The sequence below is a fragment of the Dermacentor variabilis genome, chromosome 4, assembly GCF_050947875.1.
Source record: "Dermacentor variabilis isolate Ectoservices chromosome 4, ASM5094787v1, whole genome shotgun sequence".
NCBI lineage: Eukaryota > Metazoa > Arthropoda > Arachnida > Ixodida > Ixodidae > Dermacentor > Dermacentor variabilis.
Window position 1 is genome coordinate 86,674,431 of NC_134571.1, and position 14,716 is coordinate 86,689,146.

At 46.4% G+C, this 14,716-nt stretch overlaps 1 protein-coding gene and 1 long non-coding RNA gene across 5 annotated transcripts in view; both read left to right on the forward strand.

Moving 5' to 3' along the window:
• Positions 1–14,716, forward strand: part of Sbf (SET domain binding factor) — a 164,112-nt gene that overhangs the window by 64,384 nt on the left and 85,012 nt on the right. For all 4 annotated transcript variants that reach the window (XM_075689723.1, XM_075689720.1, XM_075689721.1 and 1 more), the window contains exon 2: positions 10,764–11,170. In XM_075689723.1, coding sequence (XP_075545838.1) covers positions 10,764–11,170 — 407 coding nt within the window. The remainder of the gene's footprint in view (positions 1–10,763; positions 11,171–14,716) is intronic.
• On the forward strand, positions 1,024–3,802 carry LOC142577844 (uncharacterized). Its single transcript, XR_012827077.1, has 2 exons — positions 1,024–1,390; positions 3,261–3,802. It is a non-coding gene; the product is annotated as an uncharacterized LOC142577844 (long non-coding RNA).

The window sequence follows — 14,716 nt, forward strand, 5'->3', positions numbered from 1 at the left end:
ATAATATGCCTCGTGCCACTGCTCGCGCGTTCGTCGTCGTCTTCTACCACAGCTGGTTCCGTTGCCGCCCATCATGCCAGCGTTCCCATACTGCCCCTCCCTCTGCGAAGGCGCTGACTGCACTGGCCCACCGCCAGTCGATGCGGTGATTTCGGTCTCAAATTTTCTCCCAAAATATGAAATACGAAATGAAAACACGAAAGTATATAACAAATGTATAACGCGAATGCATAAAAATAAATGTGTGTGCGTACTTTTCGTCATGATCACCACCGATTAAGGCAATAAATACGTTCGTACCATTGTTCAAAATTCTGTGTCACCTCTTTGTCGTCTGCTGCGCAACTTCGCTACTCATCCACCTTCACGGAGTGCAAGGACTTACGTTTTTTTTTCTTTTTTAAATTTTACGATGATTAAATTTAGGCGCTGTCACGTGCATTAACTTGGAGTACATTTCTCAATAATCTAAGGCTGGAAGCTGCAGTAGTCATGGACATACTAGTCAAGATGTCCGCAATAGTCTGCAATAGTCGTGCGCCAGACACGCTGAAGGAAGAACCCCCTTTCACGTTCGTTTCTCACTTTTGTCATTGTTTCGTTTCTGACAGTGCGGGTTTCGTTCAGTTGTCTGCGTGGTAACGGAAACGTACAAAGCATCGAGCGCTGGCCTTCTATCATCTTGGGCATGCATGAAAGGGAAAAAATTGACCTCCAGCCGACTGTAGCATGAAGCTATACAAGAAACGCATGCGGGTTTCCCAGAAAGAAAGCTTCGCAGTTGAAAATAAAAACATTCGTTCTGATCCCGGATTCGAACCCGGGACCAACACCTTCCCGGAGCGGTCGCTCAATACCATAAGAGCTAACCAGGAGACCAGCAGAACGCAGAGCGAGGGCGAAATAATCGACATCTCTGAGGACTACGATACTGACCGAATATGGCAAATCAGTTCTGCGGCAGCCCGCGACCTGGAGGAAAGTTCATGAAAGGGGAGAAATTGTCGTTTGTTCGTACCCGACTGTAGCACGACATTCTTCAATCAGGAACATGTCAGACGTGGTGAGACGTGTTTAAACGTTCGAGCATGGTGGAAAAGACACACGTTGGACGAAGCGTCGCCCGATTTTCGGCGAGAAGCGACCGTCGTCAGGAAAAGCGTTCCCCCTTTCCCCAGACGGAAGCCTGCACCGCGACGTGATGGGCGAAGAAATGGCTGTGTGAACGAGGCCACGCTGCGAGCCTCCGACGACCGTTGATGGCCGCGCGGCCACGTGCGCCGGCGGCACGCACACGCACTCCTTTGTGCCCCGAAGAGCCGGCACGTGAACCTGTCTCCTGGCGTATTCGAATGGCCCGTTTCAGGGCGCTCTGGTGCTGCCATACGCTGTGAGTGCCACACAAGCGCTGCGAAAGACATCGTTGAGGTTACAACCGTACGAAGCAAAAAGCCAGAGAAAGCATAGGGTAGCTTAATGGTTACGTTCAACCATTGACTCCGAGGTTGGGCGGCGCGCACTCAATTGCAACGTAGAAAATAACTACGGAAAGGGACGTAAAAGCGCACGAAAAAACAACTCGCCGCAGGTGGAAGTCGAAACCGCGTCATCCGCAATGCAGGTCCTGTTAACTTCCTTAGGTATTTGTGCGTGCACGTGTACCGATCTAGCAATTGACACAAAGACGTGAGACCGACGCCACGGGCATCAGTTTTACGTTCTTGTGCCCGATTGCCCTTTCTGAAGCAGCCCGGCCGTCCACTTACGCTGAGACATTCTGTTGTTAGCCCTGGGAAAACGATCTGCGACGGCAACACTGCGACAAAACTTGGAGTGTCACATATGAGTGTATATCAGCGTGTAGCTTAACGCGATATACTCATTAGCGTCGCTATAAGACTCCCTTTCCAGAAGAAACCGCTGCGTACAGCTCGCCGTGGAACGGCAGGGCTGTCCGCTTACTTTCTGCAGCAGTTCACAACCTTTGTGTGTGCATGCGACAAGGTCCAATCTCGAGTCTTGAGCTGCTGCTGCGCTTAAAAAGCCGGCCCGTAACGCACGCGCTGCGTCAGTGCAGTACGCAAGCGGGGAAAGCGAAGTCACGCCACTTCGGGCCGCGCGAATTTGTGCGTGTCCGCGCGGATGCGTGCGGCTTGCAGCTGGTGGCGGCTCATTGTGATTCAATTCACATTGAGTTGAAGGAGAGAGACGGACGGGCGAAACGGGACCCAGTCTCTCTCGCGCCTGCTGCAGCTGGGCGTATTCGCGAAAGCTGTTCGACGGTACGAATTTATTGCTTTTAGTTGAAGAACGTCGCTTATATTTTATTGCGGGCATGGACACATGTGGCCGTTGGGGTGCGTCATTTTTTTTTCTTCTCTCTCTTTCCATTATGAGCTCCCCCTTTAGCTCCTTGTTTTTATTCTGTTCGAGAAGTGTTCGGATACACTTGCAGAACGCGATGGACTGGTTTGCCAGTGGAGTATGTATAGCGCAGCTTTTTTTTTTTTTTTTGTATAATGCTGCACGTTGAGAGAACGGCGCTCTGCTAAAACCACTGCACCCAGTGTATCGCGACGCGTCTTGCGTAATATACGTTGCAGCGCAGAAATGGAATGGAAATGTCCCGCACGGTTAGCTTTGCTTGTTCAATAGCGATGGCCTGCACGTAAACCGTGATGGTTGAGAACTGGGCGCCTAACTAAAGTTTTGAATCAGCTCCAGAAAAGCAGCTTGTTTGCCCGAGAAGTGATCGAGGGTAGCGCGGACAATGCTGAATATAAGATCGCGTTAAAACAGGGATGAAAAGAGAGAGGGGGGAGAGGAGAAAAGAGAAACTTGGACGACAGAGAGTGGCTCTTTTTCAAACGGGAATTTGCGGCTCTTATTCAGATACATTTCACTAACGGCATCCAGTGGAGCATTGCTGCGCTATATTATGCAGGGTGTATTCGCAGTTGAAAAACGCAACAGGAAATTTCAGTCTGTTGTATTTTGGAACGTTCTGTTGTCTGACGTCCTTGATCAATATTTAATTAAAGATTGACAGAGAGCTCTTTAGGGATTTGTAATATTGTTAGTGCAAAAAAGTAAAAAGTGAAAAGTAAAGAAAGTTTTCAGCCGTGGATTCGAACTTGCTACGTGACCGTTTCTGAACCCAGTATCCTCCCACTGCACCACGCCGAAAGTAGATATTCTTATGCATTTTGACCTTGTCAGCAGTAAGAATCTCACACCCCCCACTCTATCACCCTACACAGGAGCCCCGAATGAGGCCCTTGACACCGATATTTCGGAGCAAGATGTCCGCATGGCCCTCCAAAACATACCCGCAAGCTCTACACCGAGAAAGGACAGAATAACAAACTCTATGCTCCGTAACCTGGATGATCAATCTATCACACAGATTACAGACTATTTTAATCAATTCTGGAGAGAGGGCACCCTGCCACAGTCCTGGTGTCATGCCAAAATTATGTTCATCGCGAAACAGAACAAACCCCACACCATACACCCCCGCGTGTGCTCAATGCACTCATCCCCATGCTACGCTTACCCACATTCTCCTTGGTTGCCCGGCGGACCTTCCCCCGCGGGGCTCGGAGCTGCTGATTATACCTGGAAAGGAATGGGTGACCCTGTTGCGCTCGACGGACCCGGCCAGGCAGAAGATCGCCACTGACCGGGCCGCTCATGTCATGGAACTCCATGAACTCACGAACTTGCAGTGCAGTGGGGTCGTGCGGGGGCCCTGGGACCTACGTGCCCGAACCCCTTGGTCAAATAAAGATGTTTCTCTCTCTCTCTGCCTACGCTGATGTTTACATCTGTACGTTGACAGCCAAGGTGCGCTTTCACACCGCCGTATCAACTCGCGCCACTCTATAGAAGAGCAGAAAGGCTGTTACCATCGACAAGTAATCTGTGAAGTACCAGAACATCGATTTTGCTTTACGATATCCAATCAGTTAAGCAATTCAGAAATAGACAGCGGTGACCGAGGGCACCTTTAGTGTTGTTACTGCTAATTTCGACAGCGGTCTCTCGCCCTTTACTTTTGAGCGCACATACAGTTTTTGTGTGCAGTGCAATATAACCACATAAACATTCGTGAATAAGTGCTCATTTAGACAGCGTACCGGTTTATCACGGCAGCGCCTGTGCCTGAATACTGACCCCCGAGCGAGACAGATTTCCACGCAACCGTGTGGAACAACCCAAAAGTTCTTTGCGGCTTGACAAAAGCTTATGCAATATTTCTGGGAAATTAACTAATGCGTCAGCGTAACCGCACGTGTAAGTCCACAGGCCTGTTTGTCGCATCTTACAAAATAAAACAAAATGGGTATAGGCAGCCGTTCCCGCAGATGCTATGATATCGATCAGCGGACGTTGTTGAGGAGGCCGGTAGAGCGATCGCTGGTGCCTCGTCGTCACGGCACAATTACGACAATTGGCCACGCCGACCTTAATGCCGGTGTCGGTGCTATCAGCATTGCCGGATTCAGAGAACGCACCATTGAATACCGCGCAAGAGAAAAGTACAGTGTACAGCACCGATGTGAAACTGACATACAATTTCAAAGCGTCGCGACGCAAAGCGCGTATTTATTTATTTATTTATTTATTTATTTATTTATTTATATATATATACCATCGATCCCATCAGGGATCATAACAGGAAGGGCGTTTACGTAGTTATCTTACAATGTAACAATAATAAGTAGCACAATACTAAGTATACTCACAATACATTGGCAATTAGCAAAGGCAAACACTAAGGTAGGTAGAAAAAATAAAGTAACACATTGTAATAACGTTACGAAAAACAGGAGGTAACCAAAAGGGTTGACAATTTGCAAATGTAAACAAAATGGCTGGCATTAATTACACAATAATACATGGCAGTAAATTTAAGAGTAACAAGGGATAATGGAGATAAGCTGCCAAATAGCAATGGTGGCAGATAATAATTACAAAATAATACAAGGCAATAAGATTAAGATTAAACAACATGAAAAGAGGTAAACAATTTGCATAAATAAACAATGGTACTCAATAACGGCAAAGTAGTACAAGTTATAAAAGTGTCGCGGCGTCAGAACTTATGTCGTTGCGATAGAAAGTGGCACATTTCTGACGCCACGACAGAAAGTCTGTTGTCCCGACAGATAGTTCCTGTTGCAACGTCAGAAACGCTGTCTATATAGAAAGTTGTTGCACCTTCAGAGGTCTTCTTGTCGCGACAGAATGTTTCTGTTGCGACTTCCGAACTTGTGGTCGTCGCGACGTCAGAAATGTCTGTCGCAACTACAGAAACGTTATGAACTTCTGTCGTACGACAGAAATTTCTATAGTTGCGACGGAAATTTGTCATTTTTTTTCAACTGGGTTGTTACTTAGTTTGTACGAAGGCTAAGTAATATTTAAAAGTATCTATTTTAATATAAAATGACGGTTCCTTCTCAGATATGCCGTCAGTGTTGCCGACCGTAGACTGACTGGTGATACGTGCTAATTAGTCGCTCACAAAAATCTGTTACTTTTAAACTTTCATCTTAAGCAAGCTCATCGTACAAGCCATATCAACTTATAGATATGGAACAATTCGATTGCCCGCACAACTGTAGCATGACGAAATTCGGCTATCAGAGCGCGCGAAACCGAAACTGGGAGGCTGCAGCGAGCGGAAAGCCACGCCCCGCGAAGTGCCGTTGTGCTTACGTCACACAGCAGCGGGCAGCCACCGCTCTGCGGCTCAGTGCGCCTTGCTTTCGAAGTACGCTGGCTCCGTGACGTCACGCTGACGTACCTGTGCGAGTAAAGAAAAAAAAAAGAGATAACGTTGATCATCTTGTATTCTATTGTAGTGAACAGCCACTTACTGCGAAATTAACGAAAATAGTGCTTTTACAATACTTTATTCGTATAAACAGACGTACTCGCTTTCGAAGTATTCTATGCTGTTGATTAACTACGCTAGAGCCACCGTTTGGACAAGGCCTTTCGTCAGTCGAAGACAAGTCCCCTCGTGGAGACGTTGGCTGCAGGCTGAGACTTCGTTTGCTCGTCCACTGCTGAATAATGTCAAGTCTTTATCTTCCTGTGTACCCCTTGTCTTTTCTTTTGGTAAAGTGCGTTTATCGGCGTTATCTGTTGGCTTTTCTGAGCAAGTATGGGGGGGGGGGGGGGGGCTAGCGACTGAACGCCACCGCACGCTGCATATATATGCGAAGGTGTTAACTAAGGAGGCGTTAACTCCAGGATGCAATCTGTTGACACCCCTGGATTTCATCGGCACAGAAGCTGACAAGGGATTGGCTGCAGGAGTCATGAGGCTGCTACAAATTACATATCCTGAAAATATAATAAGAAGCAATAGGCAATAAACAATAAAAGGACAGTCTGATGGGCTAGTTGGTATATTGCCTTACGTGACGTATAGCGCTAACTGGGGCGCAGGACGACAGAGAAGACGAAGGCGGTCGTCTTCTCTCTCGTCCTGTGTGCCATTTTGCGCTACACCTCACGTACTAAACATCAGTTTGATAGACAACAGTGTTCGGGTTGCTTTTCGACAGTTTACGTGCGCCCTGCGTTCGATCATAGTGAGTGCTGATGGGAACGTCCAGCAAGGGGCGTGTAGGTCTCAGGTGGAGCTACTGTACAGGCTGCCATTAGGAGGCTCGATAAAGGGACAGTAACTCTAGTCTCAGGCATGTGTGTGCTGCAGCAACGATCTTGAGTCCACTTGGCACATGCTAATGCAATGCGAATGGATTAACTCACTGAGACCCGCAGTTAACATACACCTTCCAGAAGCTCTTGAATTTTACGTGGGAGCATCAACGGGGCAGCGGTCGAGATAAGGAAGAAGTATTGAAGAAAAAAAAAAAAGCAGGGAAGAGATTGATACGACTGGCCCATTAAATGATGGAGAAGTAGTTGTAGCTCTAAGAGGGGCAGGGACAGAAGAACAAGGTAGACACACACACGTACCGCTGCGTGTGCGTCTGATTAACTGTTTATTGTCACCGCCCCGTTTCCACGGGGATGCCTATAAATGATCAGCTAACTCTATTGCCCCCGGCCTTTACAGTCGTCACACCACAACTCGGCCAATGCACTGTTGAAGTTTTTGCATTCGAGTGGCCTGTTAGAGAGACTATAATTCTCGCGAATGTTCCCCAGCTCCTCTATTAATTTTTTTTCTTGTCTTTACTTTATCTCTCCGCCTATTCTTACCGTCTTTTAATTCCCTTTACCCTTCCCCCAGTGTAGGGTAGCAAACCGAAATCTCTTCCGGTTAACCTTCTCGCCTTTTCCACCCCGTTTCTCTCTCTCTCTCTCTCTATAGTCTCCAGTCCGTGGGTTCCAGGAACATGCGCGTCTGCCCCTGCAGTCGCTACCCTCGATGACCTCTGGTTTCTTATGTCCTAAGCTTTCGAAAGCTTTGAACTCGAGAGGGTCAAATTTGCTGCGTGGCGAATAGCGTGTCGTGCTGCGCCACGCTGCTTTTCTGTGGAGATGAGCGCGTGAGGGACTCCAGGCATGCAGGACAACCTTTCTCAAAAACGTTGCTGCGATTCGTGGGTCGAAGAAAGGACAGAGGCGACTCGGCTGACAAAGACCTCTGTTTCGCAGACACGTGAGCCTCTTAACAGCGCGGGATGCGCTTGTACTAATGCGATCACGTGCTGGAATCCCGTACAACGTTCCCCCGTCAGCCCCCGCCACTGTAAGCTTTTCTTCTTCTGGGAGCACGTGCTCCCTGCAAGGGAGCAGAAATAGCCCCTCTTTCTTTCGTATGTGCAACCATCTCTCTCTCCGTGGTAAAAGGTCAACATTCGGCTGTTTTCTCGACTGCTTCCTTGCCTGCTAGTTGTACGCTGCAGTTTCAGTCAGTGCTTGTGAACAGATGCGGGACTTTCTCTGGCCTTCGTAGGAGCCGCGCCCTTAATCTTTACTTTTGACCGCCTGGATGTTTCAGTGACTAGACGTTTCAATGAGAGCTGTACGACTGCGTTTCGTGGCACGCTCCAGATTTCACCGCTGTTCATCTGCATGCATGTTTGCAGTAATTTTTGTTTTCGCTATCGTTCCAGGGAAAATGGTGTTCAAAAGAGTTCTTATTGGGGTGGTCAATGGTAAAACGTGGAGGGGGTTCACGCATGTATTAGCTCTGGCTGACTTTTCCAGATTGGGGCCTTTCGGCAAAGCTGAGTGAATCTAAGGTGAAAGTACCGTAAGGTGAAGCGGCGGTGCCATGTCTGTCTTTTGAAAGGAAACGAACGGTAAGGTTAACAGGACCATGTTCCGCCTCCGCCTTCGTTTCTTGCCTCTGTTTTAAGATTGTTGACGCCAAACGCGATTTGGCATGCGAAACATGGTGGAACGCGGTAGCTTTGCTATCGAACAAGCTGATAAAAGGGCTGCACCTGTCGTTACACGGTGGGAGCGATACATCCATTAGGTTGCAGTGGCTCCGTGCAGTCCATGCTCGTTGCGCCCTGGCGTCCCCCAGTGAAGCGTCGTTTGAGAGGGAAACAAAAGCGTTGGACCCTCAGTTAGGACGGGAAACTTCTTTTCTTCTTACCGTACTGGCCAGCAGTCGCCGCCAGCTCCAGACAGCATTGCCCGTATCCCGCCCGGCATCAAGATTTTGGACTACGGGACCGCAAAGTAGGGAGAGCCCGCCTCGACGAAACGAAAAGGCCACGAACACAACCAAATATTAGTGCTGGAGGGGGGGGGGGGGGGGGTGTCGGGGGCGGAGGCGAAAGCAAAAGCAAAGACGAGGTGTACGAGGCGCGTCTGCCGACGCGCGTGCTTCGTGGTTTTCGTTTCGTTTCTTCGTTGTACGTGCGCGGTACGTGTGTCATTTTCTGCGTGTGTCTGCCTGTCAGCGAGCGGGTCTCTAGCCGGCGGGGGGAGCGACCGACCTTGGCTGTTGGGGTGTGCACGCCGCTTTGTTCCCGTTGTCTTCGCTCTCTCGCTCGCCGTGTTTGTGCTCGCGGGTCACCGGCTCCGCGCCGCGCGGCAGCTCCGCCACCGGCTCGCCTGTCCACTGTCGCCGACTAAAGTTTCATTCTTATTTTGTGTTTGGCTGGGCCAGCAACTTTTTCGTGCACAGGGTGCACGAAAAAAAAGAAGCAGGGTTGCTTCTGAGTAGTGCTTCCAGCCCTTTCAGGACTTTATCCTCTTCTTCCCCTCCACACGCTTTCTTTCTTCTTTTTTTTCTCGGAAGGGATATCGACCTTATTATCTTGTCCCTTTCCCTTTCCAAGTGCCTCCCCCCATTTTTTGTTTTGTATTTAATTATTTGGGATCGTCTTTCGTTTTCTGATCGGCCTCCCCTAGGCAGTCACGGATCGGCGCACCCTTGCGTTTGCTGAAATTCACCGCGGATTATTAACTGCTTGTTTCCGTTTTTTCTTTTTTCAGGCTCCGCTTTCGTTTTGTGTTCTGCTGGTTTCGGGTGGCTGCGTTGTATTGCTTTGGTGGGAGAAGAAGTGGCGGTTCCGGTTCAATGTGCGTTTTGCGCCTGTTACCAATGTCGGTCGCTTGTGGGTGCCCCCATGGTTACCTAGAATGGGTCGAAGACAGAGAAAGACTGAAGGAGAGGGAAAGAAGAGGAGGAAGAAAAAAAAAGGAACTTGACAACATTTGGTTCGATCTTGCGGAATTGCAACCCAGTTTCCACCAAAGCTGTTTGTGTGACTATGGGCGTTTCCACTATAACTCCTTTGAACACGGGACAATTTGTCCTGCATATAATCTACAGAACTTTCACTACGCTATTTTAGCAGTTTCAAATGCCTGACGAGTTGTTCTGTCGCGGTTGCTTAAATGGGCGCGTTTTCCCGCCTAAACCGCCGTTTCGCTTGCGGGGCCAGCCCGCGATAGTGTGGCTTCGTTCAGTCATTGTTATACATTTCGCTACAAAACACTTGTTCAGAAGTAATGCACTCGTTAGTTCAGTTCTTAAGAAGACAGATTGTGCTGAGGCAGCATAACGAAATCGTCGGAACAGAAAGTAGATCGCGTTATAAGCGGTATTTCGTTAAAAGTGGAAAAATCTTTAAAAGCCATAGTAACGGCGGATTGGCACACCAACAGCACGGGAGCTCCTAAAACGAATAATAAAGGCCATACTCGATAGCGGCAATGTGGCAGGCGAAGTTATAATGACAACTGTGAGCAACTGCCTCTTTTGCTGGTTATGTTCACATCATTGAATATCGTCACATGCTCTTGCATGTCTGTATAATATATATGCATGTAACGAATTTTAGCATGAATCAACAATAAACTGAAACTGATACAGGCATGCAGAAGGAGCTGCCACGATATGACAAGAGTGACCTTTGCAGGTGTGTCTGCTTCTCCAGATTGATATGAATAAAAGCAAAGGTTCACCAATGCTGCCAAGTGTAGTTGCTTGTAGTCTCATGCAGCTTTGCATTTCATGCTAATCAGATCTGGCGCCATAGAAAATCACCTGTTCTGAGAAATATTTCACTGCTGTTGAAGCTGTGAAAAAATTCAGATTAGGAGGTTTTGCTATATATAACAAGTAGTAGAATAAGAAAAAGTATAATGTATGTTTTATTCTTGGTAACTCTACACCATAAGTGTGAAGCTGTTTCAAATGGCAGTAAAGAAATGCTCTTTATTTTGTGCATATCTTAAATACATTGAAATACGCCTGTCATGCCATAGGTTCTCACCCTCTTGTCCTCATGTCTTTTGCATTGCTGCAGGGAGTGGGCTGAGCAGTGGGCGCATTGAACAGCGCTTTCCTGAGGAAGACTGGAAAGACACACCTTTCATTGAAGGCATCGAATCCTTCTGCCAGCCACAAGGATGGGCCCTGGTCACAGCACGCCGTCAGCCGAACTTCTTTGTAGCCGTGCTCACAGACATTGACGCACAGCGGCACTACTGTGCCTGTCTTGCCTTCAACGAGCCCGTAGCCTTGACGCCTGCGGCATTGCAACGACGACGTCCCGACGAAGAAGATGAAGACGATGAGCAGGATGAACTGGCAGCCACGGCTGCAGGCCTCAGTGGGGGGGGTACGGGGACACTGGTGCAACACCACTCGCTTATGTATGCCCCAAAGTGCCTGGTGCTTGTGTCACGACTTGACTGTGTGCCAGCCTTCAAGGTGAGCTTTCTTGGCCCTGAGGTACGAGTGGATGTTTGTGTTCATTAGGCCATATGACATGCTGGAAGGGGCTGGGCCACCAGGTTTTTTGTATACATGCATTTTATTTATAAAAAGCATTTACCCAGGGAATGTTTTAAATTAGAAGGACCTCTCGTGAGCCACTTATGTACCTAGCTGAAGAAGTGAAATTGACTTCAGGCTTTTCATCTGATCGATAAGCAGGTTAGAGTCAATAACTATCTTGCATCAAGGGCCTTCCAGGTTGTCTGTCTATCTCTCACAGGCTGCATGATTTATGCTTCATTTTTTAAAAAGCTTTTTGCGCGCAAACAAACAGGGACAAAGAAGAGGAGCAACACAAGGACGAGCGCTTTCTAACAACTGGTATTATTTTTGAAGAACTTCCTGCTTAAATACCCGCAGATCTGCGTGATCTAGTCAACAGAGCATGCCTATAGCGCATATAATACTTTTGAGATAAAATGACGTGGACCAAAGCCACCAGGTCAACATAAAAAACAGCAAGATACATGTAACAAGCACTTACAATGAAAATGCGTTAAAGATGTGATGACAGAAGGGAATTTTCCTTATCCAGCAGTGAAACAGAAGGATGGCTGATGCATTTTTCTTTTTGTTTTTCAATCCAGTGCGCTTCCGCAATTTCTCTCGCGGTTTGATTCCTTTGCCTATACAAAATTTCAGTACTACTAAGACACGATGAGCAATCGTATTCTTGACAATGCATTGCCAAATGCGTACCTAGGTGACCTTTTAGACTAGATAAGTGTTCCCTTAGTCTCCTGTTGATGCATCTCATAAAGTCTGCCCTACGTATACATGACCACACGTCATAGGAATCTGATAAACAACGTTTTTTGTGCAATCAACAAATTGTTTCTTACGCGGATGTTTAACGCTACATTCATTCTTTGCATCATCCTTTCTTTCAAACTTATTTTTAACCTTAGAACACACACTACCTATTTTGTTTTTTGCCGAAAACACCACTTTTACTTCATAACTCCCAGCCACCTTTTTAAGTCTGTGTGAAAGGCCGTGAACATACGGAATCACTGAAACCTTGGAAGCCAAATCCTTCTGCCTTTGATTCTTTGTACATTGTTCTTTATCCTGTTTAAGTTTTTTCATTAGTCTAGCGCATGACGCCAGCATCACAGTGAGTGGGTACTGAGCCTTTCTCAACCTATCAACTTGCTCAAGAAATGCATTGTCTACAGTGTGATGACCTGACTTCATCAACGCTGACCGGAAACACGAAATGACTATCCCATTCTTCACAAGTCTGGAATGGTTTGAGGCATAGTTCATTAGCATTTTTCCAGCTTGGGGCGAGAATGACCAACATACGTGTTCCAGTAGAAATTCTAACTTGACATGAAGAAACTGTAGCTTACTATCTACCGGTACTTCCAAAGTAAATGTCAAGCCCTTGCCCAGAGAATCAAAGGCTTCTACTACTCTCTCTATTCCTGAAATCACCCTGTTTTTGTAGTACCATGTAGTAGTACCACCGTGTCTTAGTTGTACTGAAATTTTGTATAGGCATAGAAATCAAACCGCGAGAGAAATTGTGGAAGCTCACTGGATTGAAAAACAAAAAGAAAAAAGCATCAGCCACCATTCTGTTTCACTGCTGGATAAGGAAAATTCCCTTCTGTCATCACATCTTTAACGCATTTTCATTGTAAGTGCTTGTTACATGCGTCTTGCTGTTTATTGTGTTGACCGGGTGGTTTTGGTCCACGGCATTTTAGCTTAAGTATTATATGCGCTATAGGCGTGCTCTGTTGACTAGATCGCGCAGATCTGCGGGTATTTAAGCAGGAAGTTCTTCGAAAATAAAACCAGTTGTTAGAAAGTGCTCGTCCTTGTGTTGCTCCTCTTCTTTGTCCCTGTTTGTTTGCGCACAAAAAGTTTAAAAAAAGAATGAATATGTTCCAACCAGGCCGACTCGCAGTTATGATTTATGCTTGCTTATGCCAGACCTGAAGCTTGAGAATTGGCTGGGTCATGAAGCACATTCCTTGGTTTACTGTTAAATTGGACAACATTGGCATCTAGCTTCCGTTTTTGGCAAGGAGTGGACATTGGGACAGCTGAGAATTTTCAAAGAAGGATCTTCAGGCACAGTGGCGATCCTATGCAAGCCACTGGTCTTGTAGACAACTGAAGCTCCATAATGTGCAGTCTAGGGTGTTGCTGATTAGAAAACTCATGCTGAAGTTTTGGTTTGACAAGGCAAGAAAATTTGGCCATGCAAGAGCTGTATTCTCTTCAGTTTTGTCACTTAATTCCATGCAGTAATCGCATGAAATTAGTGAGTATTAGTGAACATTAACTTCATGGAACTAGTGAGCATTGTGATAACAAGGTAGTCATCCAAGGAAGCAATGTACATGCATCATAGTTCTGCTGATGGAAACTGAACATTCGAGATTTGATGTGCTTTATTCTTACGCAGAAATTTCAACTTCTCTGTATTGCACAAGAACATATGTCACTCTGTGTACACTCAATTTTGCTATTCATAGTAAATATTTGTGAAACATTGAGATCTTCAAAACAGTTGTGCACGCTGCTGCTGGCAGTTTTCCTCAACCTTCACACGGCTACTGAGCATTTGCCCAGAATCCATTATCGTTTAAAGAATATGTTTAACAAGAATCATGCCATTGATTTTACTGATAGGAAAACTGGCTGGCATCTTTCAGCACTAGGTCTGAAGTGACTATCAGCTTACTGTCCTAGCTTTAGCGGTCTTTTATTTTCTCCTTGGCTTGAGGTGAAACGTCATGGGAGGTTCAGTATATCTTCTCATAATTGGAGTCTTAAGCAAGTGTTACATTGCTTCCCAGTGGTCACCAATTGTACTGTTGTCAAACTTGCCATCATGTTCACAGCAATTGTAAACTACTGGTACTAAACAAATAAGGTTACTCTCCACGGAAGCTGCGACTAATATTCAACTCGGGTATTCCTTGATAGGTTCAACAACACTAATTTTGAATGCCCATGGCGTTTACAGAGCTTCTGGGGTATTGGTATTAGGCATCACTCGGTGTCTGGCTTCTCTTGCATTAGCTTCCAGTAAAGAAGCTTCAGTGATGATAAGGAACATACAAGGGCTGTCTTTTTCTTTGAATCATATTTGTTTATCTCATGTTTTCTATACATGTTGCCTACACATTTCATGCATATTTCTAACTGCAGTGATGCTGTACACAAGTACATATTGCACCTCTCATTTAAGTTTTAAGAGTTGTCTGATATCTCTACTCCTCTTTGTGTTGGTTGAAAGTTAATGCTGCTTGAAAATACATATATTGGTTCAGAAGAAACGAAGTGGGCACTATATTCTGCTACCCTTTCGGAGCACAGCCCAGTGTCTCTTAGAAATAATTGGTTTACTTCCCCATACAGGGGAATGGCCTCGGCTTAGGTTTTTATTATTTTTTTCCAAATCAAATCAAATCTTTATTTGCATTACCAGGGTGCTTGGGGGCACAAAGAGCCTTATAC